Source organism: Lithobates pipiens, unplaced genomic scaffold, assembly GCF_037356315.1.
Source record: "Lithobates pipiens isolate NorthernLeopardFrog02 unplaced genomic scaffold, aLitPip1_a1.2 Scaffold_22, whole genome shotgun sequence".
NCBI classification, from domain to species: Eukaryota; Metazoa; Chordata; class Amphibia; order Anura; family Ranidae; genus Lithobates; species Lithobates pipiens.
This window is the reverse complement of record NW_027507784.1, coordinates 7,603,025-7,611,480: the sequence shown is the minus strand read 5'-3', so window position 1 is coordinate 7,611,480 and position 8,456 is coordinate 7,603,025. Positions and strand designations below refer to the sequence as shown.

The following is an 8,456-nucleotide window of genomic DNA, read 5'->3' as shown; positions in this document are numbered from 1 at the left end:
TCTCCGGCGTCTTCTCCCGCTCTCTCCGGTTTTTCTTCTGGGCTCCTCCGCTATCTTCTTTCAGCTCTTTAACTAGCGGAGGAGCCTGGTCTCCTCCATCCTCCGTCCTTCTTCCCTCTTCTCTCTTCTTTCTTCTTCCGATGTTGACACGACGCTCTCTCCCACTGAAATGCCGTGTGAGCGCTGTGCAATCACTTATATAGAAATGGGGCGTGGTCTCCGGGTGATGTCACACGGTGGCCCCCGCCCCTTATGACATCAGATCCCGGGGCATGCTGGGATTGTGACGTCATAATGGGCGGGCCACCACGTGACATCACCCGATGACCACGCCCCATGCATATATAAGTGGCCGAGCAGCACTCACACGGCATTACAGTGGGAGAGAGCATCGTGTCAACATCGGAAGAAGAGAGAAGAGGTAAGAGGGAAAAAGGATGGAGGAGACCGGGCTCCTCCGCTAGTAAAAGAGCTGCAAGAAGATAGCGGAGGAGCCCAGAAGAAGACGCCGGAGAGCGGGAGAAGATGCCAGAGAGCGCAGAGAAGAACCGTAGAGCATGAAGGAATAAGTCGGAAGAAGACCCCTGGTCGGTGGCATTGACGACGAACGAGAAAGCCGGGCTCCTCTGCTAGTAAAAGAGTTGTAAGAAGATAGCAGAGGAGCCCGGTGAGAAGACCCCCAAAGTCGGAAGAAGACCCCCGGAGCTGACTAATAAATTTCTTTGAAAACCTGTGTTGTGTGTTTTTTATTAACACTTTTTTTCCCCAGGTGAATCGGTTGGGGTACCATGTACCCCATACTCATTCACTTAGGGTGGGGGGCCGGGATCTGGGGGCCCCCTTATTAAAGGGGGCTCCCGGATTCCGATAATCCCCCCGCCCGCAGACCCCAACAACAAATGACCAGGGTTGTCGGGAAGAGGGTGCAGGGTGCCCCCCTTTCCCAAGCACCCACCCCCCATGTTGAGGGCATGAGGCCTGGTATGGCTCAGGAGGGGGGGCACTCACTCGTCCCCACCTCCTTTCCTGACCAGCCAGGCTGCATGTTTGGATAGGGGTCTGGTATAGATTTTGAGGGGACCCCATGCTGTTTTTTCGGTGTACGGGGTTCCCCTTAAAATCCCTACCAGACCTAAGCGCCTAGTATGCCTCTGGAGGGGGAACCATGCCTTTTTTTATTTTTTGTTCTCCCTTAAGATTCATACCAAATACAGTTCCTGGTATTGGCGGGAATCCAATTTGGATCCCCACACCAGTGTGAACCCGGCCTCAATGTCAGCGATGCTTGTCGCTTATCGGGGAAAGGAAAAGAAACATTTTTCCTTTCCTGATGCGAGCCGGCTCGGCACTGGCTCCCGCTCGCAGGGTGTCAATCTCGCCGATAAAAGTGGCGAGATTGACACAATATCGGGGGCACCTACTGTACTTATCTGCTACACTTAGTCTGGCACCACCCCTTGTGTTCCCTTTGTTGTTTCTTACAGAGTATTCTTCACTCTATGGGGAGCTGCCACTAAGGTTGTTTTGGCTACATACATTTATGGCCTTTTTTAGATGGACTTTTTATTAAAGATTTATTGTTATGTGTGCATAACAGTAGAAAGTAGAAAAGTGAGTCTGGTGCCCCCTTGTGTTTCCTTTTTTATAAATAAAATACAAGTACAGTGGAACCTTGGTTAAAGAGTAACAAGCGTTTTGAAAGACGAGCAACTTTATTTATTTTTTTAAATTCTGACTCGGTTTGCGAGTGTTTTCTCGCAAAACGAGGAGAATTCAAGCTAATGGGGTGTGCAGTACCGCATTTGGCCAGAGGTGCGAGGGCGCCGATGACACTTGGAATGGTTTGGAGCCATTCGGAAATACTCGGAATCACTCGGAAATTCTCGGAAACACTTGGAAATACTCCTTTACCGAGTGTTTCCAAGCTTTTCTGAGGCTTTCCCAGCTGAGCTGTCCCCGAGTATTTCCGAGGCTGTCCGGTGCCCCCCCCCTCACACACCTCTGGCTACATGCAGTATTGCATGTAATAGATTCAATGCAAATTACCTTCGTTTCCATTGACTTCTATGGGGAAACTCGCTTTGATATGCGAGTGAATTACAAGCATTCTCCTGGAATGAACTATGCTCCTAATCCAAGGTTCCACTGTATGTAGCAAATGGATATTTACAATGTATATCTTTTTTTTTTTTTGGTATGGTAGGGTGGCATTTTATTTCTTTAAAATTTCAGAGTAAAACGTAAAGAAAAAAGTATTCAGAGGACATTTGTTAGGTCTTCATTCCATAAATGTATCTAAAGCCTTGTACACACGATCTGAGAATCCGTCGGAATGTGTCCTGTTGTCGGATAATCCGACTGTGTGTGGTATGCATCGGAATGTTTCCGTCGGAATATCCGTCCGAACCAAATTTCCAACTTGTTGGAAATATTTCCAGACCAACTGGTTCGATCGGACATACTCCGATCATGTGTAGAGAATTTTGATCAGACCAAGTGCCGCATGCTCAGATCAAATTCCTACATTCCTTCAAAGCTATTGGCTACTAGCCTGAATGTAGTCCCGTCGTAACGAAATTACGTCATCACGTTCTGAAAGATCGGATTTTTGGACAACTTAGTCCGACCGTGTGTATGCAACAGTTTCGGACAAGATCCGACAGGCAAAATCCGACGGATTTGGTTGTCGAAATCTCCGACCGTGTGTACAGGGGCTAAGAAATAATAAAAATGTGTTTAAATCAGCGGGTGGCTGTCCTGATACTTCAGCAAAGAAATTATAGAAACGTATTTTTGTAATATGTGACAAAGTGTGAGGTTGGCTGATGTGTTCCTCACATGTTTTGAGGTAAAAGAATGAGACTTCGAACCATTTGATATTAAAACACAACCAAATATAATTAACAATACAAGAAAATCTGAATTGTCAGATACATGGTTCAAATTCTGAAAGGGATTTTAGATATTTTCTAATGGGGAAATAGATAGGGAATTTACTAATGCATCTGCTACTCAATTTTGGAAAATATGAAGATACAGTACTTCTGTGTCTAGATAATTTCTACAAATGAGTATTTAATGTAGATAAACTTTCTATTACGGTGGAGACAATCCTTCTAAAACCATTGTGAATTGCTGCTCTCAAGTCCTGGTTCCTCAGGCTGTAAATCAGAGGGTTGAGGAGAGGAACAATCGTTGTGTAGAAGACGGTCAACACTTTGTCACCAGCAAAATGTTGGTTGGGGCTTGGCCGAAAATAATTAAACATTATGGAGCAATAAAATAAAAAGACCCCTGTCAGGTGAGATGTACACGTAGAGAAAACTTTACTCATTTTTTCTTTCATTTGTATTTTCAGGACAGTTCTGAATATATAGACATAAGAAAGGATGGTCAGTATCAAAGAGCCACCTCCAAGGATGGCACCAAGGGCAAAGATGAGTACAATGTTGATGAAGGTGTCACTGCAGGAGATTTGAAACAACTGGGGAAGTTCACAGAAGAAGTTTTCTATAATATCTGATCCGCAAAATGTTAAATTGAATCCACAAAGTGTGTGAACTAAAGTATTAGTCAAAGCAAAGAACCATACAATGGAGACCAACTGAACACATACTTTTGAACTCATGATCTGTGTGTAATGTAACGGGTGACAAACAGCAGTATATCGATCAAAGGACATGGCAGTCAACAGAAAAATCTCAGTATCGATGAAGAACATAAAGAAGAAGACTTGGGTTATACAAGCTGTTATGGAAATCTTTCTAGTCTTGGTGTGAAGGTCAAATAACATTCGTGGGACGGTGACTGAAGAACAACAGAGGTCCAAACCGGCCAGGTTCCCAAGGAAGAAATACATAGGGACATGGAGGTGAGAGTCGGTGACTATGAGGACAATGATCAGCAAATTCCAGAGTAATGTCAGAAGGTAGATGAGAAGGAAGAAGAGAAAGAGAGGGAGCTGAAGAGCCGGAATATCAGACAATCCGGAGAGGATGAATTCATTTATTATGGTCTGATTTCCCATTATAATATTTTACTAATATGTATTTATTATTTTTTTTAAAAAAGGAAACTGTGACGGCCTTTTTTCCTTTCTCTATGGTGACCGAGAGGAGAAGCAGGACGTACGACGGTTTCCGGAACTCTTCTGTATAGGCTGGTTACCTTCGAATGATCCGCATCTATTCATGCCCTAACACCGGAACGGAATACACACAAAAGAACCCTGCAGAGGGCTGTCTGCTCGCGCTAATGACTCCGCTGGTTTGGAGTCCACCCATTGCGGTAAGAGTCAAACCTTTTTCAGATCTGGATGCGATAGTGGCAAAGTCAGGAAGATTTCACTGAATTCGTAAAAAGGATTGATTTTCCTGTTCGTTGGCTTCTTTTTGGAACTAAGATTTCCTGATTACAAAGACTCCTTTTTTTTCTTGATTGAACTTCACACAGGATGTTTTTTTGATTGATTTGTATTTTTTATGTGATTTATATTGCGTTTTTCACTTCAACTTTTACGTATATTTAGCACAACTTTATGTATAATTTTTTTCTGATTTGATCCATATTTTGATATTAGATGGTTTTTAGTTGCAGCTCTCAGGTTTGCCCCAAGCACGATATTTTTGTTTGTTTTTATAACTGTGTGGCAATAAATTGTATAAAATTAACCTTTTTTTCCTGCAACTTATGGGATAACTTGATACACAGTTTCAAAATTGTGACTATGAAGACAATGATCAGAAAATTCCAGATTCATATCAGAAGGTAGATGAGAAGGAAGAAGAGAAAAAAGACGAAGAGCTGGAAGGTAAGGCAATCCAGAGAGGATGAACGCTTCCAAAATTGTCTGATTTCTCATTGCAATATTCTTGGATCTTATTTTCTTGGTAAGATATGTAAATAAAAAATAAAGAAAACACACGTAAATCACAACGCACCTCTGAAATTCATTGAAAGGTTTGATTTACAGTTCCTTAAAAAGGTATTCATACCCCTTGAATTTTTCCACATTGTGTCATGTTAAAATCAAAAAAGTAAATGTATTTTATTGGGATTTTATGTGATAGACCAACACAAAGTGGCACATAATTGTGAAGTGGAAAATAATAAATGTTTTTAATTTTTTTTTACAAATAAATGTGTGAAACGTGTGGCGTGCATTTGTATTCAGCCCCCTTTACTCTGATACCCCTAATTAAAATATTGGAACCAATTGCGTTCAAAAGTAATCGAATTAGTAAATAGAGTCCACCTGTGTGTAATTTAATCTCAGTATAAAAACAGCTTTTCTGTGAAGCCCTCAGAGGTTTGTTAAAGCACCTTAGCGAACAAAGGGCATCATGAAGGCCAAGGAACACACCAGACAGGTCAGGGATAAAGTTGTGGAGAAGTATAAAGCAGGGTTAGGTTATGAAAAAAATCTCCCAAGCTTTGATCTCACGGAGCTCTTTTCAATCCACCATCCGAAAATGGAAAAAGTATGGCACAACTGCAAACCTACCAAGACATGGGCGTCCACCTAAACTGACCGGCCGGGCAAGGAGAGCATTCATCAGAGAAGAGCCAAGAGGTCCATGGTAACTCTGGAGGAGCTGCAGAGATCCACAGCTCTGTCCACAAAACTGCTGCTCCTTTCTGCCAATCCCTTCACTGGCTTCCCCTTGTTACCTCCTCCCATGCTGGACTCCAGGACTACTCTAGAGTAGGGATGAGCTTTGAGTTCGAGTCAAACTCATGTTTAACTCGAACATTGCTTGTTAGCCTGTTCACCGAACAGCAAACTATTTGGGGTGTTCACGGAAAATTCGAAAAGCAGAGGAACACCCTGTACAAGTCTATGGGAGAAATCTAAAGTGCTCATTTTAAAGGCTTATATGCAAGTTATTGCCATAAAAAGTGTTTGGGAACCCGGGTCCTGCCCCAGGGGACATGTATCAATGCAAAAAAAAGTTTTAAAAACTGAATTTTTTTTCGGGAGCAGTGATTTTAATAATGCTTAAAGTGAAACAATAAAAGTGTAATATTCCTGTAAATTTCCTACCTGGGGGGTGTCTATAGTATGCCTGTAAATGTTTCCCGTGCTTAGAACTGTCCCTGCACAAAGTGTAATTTCTTATGGATATTTGGGGGGAACCACACATAATTTTTTTTTTTACATTTGACGCAGGGATCCCCTTAATATCCATACCAGACCTTAAGGGCCTGGTAATTGAATTTGGGAGAACCCCACGCTTTTAAATGACCTTTTTTCCTGAAGAAATTACACTTTGTGCAGGGACAGTTCTAAGCACGGGAAACAATTACAGGCATACTATAGATACCCCCCAGGTACGAAATTTAAAGGAATATTACACTTTTATTGTTTCACTTTAATCATTATTAAAATAACTGCTCCTGAAAAAATTGGTATTTTTAAAACTTTTTTTTGCATTGATACATGTCCCCTGGGGCAGGACCCGGGTCCCCAAACACTTTTCAGGACAGTAACTTGCATATTAGCCTTTAAAATTAGCACTTTTGCTTTTGAACGTTCGAGTCCCATAGACTTTAATAGGGTTCTAAAGTTCACACGAAGTTTAGGTCTGTTCGCAGGTTCTGGTGTGAACCGAACCGGGGGGGGGGGGGGGGTGTTCGGCTCATTCTTGCTCTAGAGCCTCCCATCCTCTGGAACTCCCTGTCTCGGTATGTCCGGTCAGCGCCCACCCTGTCCACCTTTAGGAGATCCCTGAAAACTCATTTATTCAGGGAAGCCTAGCTCACACCCACCTAAGAACTGAACCCGAGCCACCCTCATCAAACCATCCCCCACAGCTATTACCTTTTGTACCATCTCCCTTTATAATGTAAGCTATATGAGCAGGGCCCTCCTGTCCACTTCTGTATTGAACTGTAGTGTAATTGTGCTGTCCCCCCTACATTGTAAAGCGCTGCTCAAACTGTTGGCACTATATAAATCCTGTATAATATATATATATATATATGTGTGTGTATACTGTATGTTTCTGAATGTATGGGCGCAGACACAGAATAAAACATAATTACACATAAAAAGGGACTTCGGGACCGGCACAATAGAAATGGCAGACCAATGGGTATTGTTAAGAGTTTACGGTGTCAAGAAACAAGGATTATAAAATGCAGATAGGATTTTTAAAAGGTTGTTAATCGAGATGAGGGGTCTGAAATATTCATAGGTCAAAGTGGAGAGAATGCAATTTTGCCTTAATCAATACAATAAGTAAGTGAGGCCAAGGAGCATGGTTTTTAAACAGCAAGATCCAAAGTGTTTGTCCAACCAATTAGCTGCCATTGCATCTTAGTAAATAGGGAAGGAAACGTTGGAGAAGCTTTTAAACTAGGTGGCGGGGGAGGGAAGGTTCAGAGGAAACGATGGCCAACTGTGAGTGGAGGGAATAAATAGAGGCATTAGTGGTAACATAATAACTAAACCCTGGGTGAGTGGGTTGGCTTTAACGTAAAAAGACATATTAAAGAGATCATAATGCCCTTCAAGAAATATAAGGCCGAGGGGTCATTGTCAGCATTTCACCACTACAAGGAATGTAATAAGAAATGTAAAAATGCAATGCCAAGCTGCATTCCATTATTCCATCCAGTTCCGGACACCAGTCCTCAGGAAGGAACTTGCTGGAGCTCGAGAGAGTACAAAGAAAGACAACAAAGGGACCAGAGGACCTCAGTTACGAGGAATGGCGACAAGCACTAAATATATCCTCTCTGGAGAAGAGACGCTTGAGACAAGATATGATAGTGATATTCAAATATCTCAATGGTGATACTTGTATAGGGAATAGACTGTTCAGTCTCAGGGAGTGTAAGAAGACATGGGGCCACTCAATGAAACTAGAGGAGAAGTGGTTTAACCTTAAACTGTGTAGGTGTTTTTCCACTGTCAGGGCGATAAAGATGTGGAATCCACTTCTACAATCGGTGGTGTTAGCAGGAAGTATTAATAGTTTAAAAAAAAAAAAAAACTCTTGGACTTGTATCTTGGCAAGCACAATATACAGGGATATGGGAAACAATTATGAACTAGCACACCTTCACAGGTTGAACTGGATCGACTGGTGTCTTTATTCAACCTTACCAACTATGTAACTATGTCTCTAACTGTACAGTATCTCACAAAAATAAGTACACCCCTCACATTTTTGTAAATATTTTCTTCTATCTTTTCATGTGACAACACTGAAGAAATTACACTTGTCTACAATGTAAAGTAGTGAGTGTACAGCTTGTATAACAGTGTACATTTGCTGTCCTCTCAAAATAACTCAACACACAGCCATCTAAACTGCTGGTAACAAAAGTCAGTACACCCCTAAGTGAAAATGTCCAAATTGGGCCCAATTAGCCATTTTCCCTCCCGGTGTCAGGTGACTCTTTAGTGTTACAAGGTCTCAAGTGTGACTGAGTAGCAGGAGTGTTAAATT

The 8,456-nt window shown here is 42.1% G+C and overlaps 1 protein-coding gene across 1 annotated transcript; it reads right to left on the bottom strand.

The window, feature by feature from the left end:
* Window positions 1–2,997: 2,997 nt before the first annotated feature.
* LOC143925320 (olfactory receptor 5AR1-like) lies at window positions 2,998–4,044 on the bottom strand. The gene has a single exon (XM_077449900.1). It carries the CDS (start codon window positions 4,025–4,027, stop codon window positions 3,062–3,064), a length of 966 nt encoding a protein of 321 aa, XP_077306026.1. The 5' UTR covers window positions 4,028–4,044; the 3' UTR covers window positions 2,998–3,061.
* Window positions 4,045–8,456: the final 4,412 nt, after the last annotated feature.

Coding starts and splice junctions, on each gene's coding strand:
- LOC143925320 (XM_077449900.1), bottom strand. CDS start 4,027: ATGGGAAATCAGACCATAATAAATGAATTCATCCTCTCCGGATTGTCT.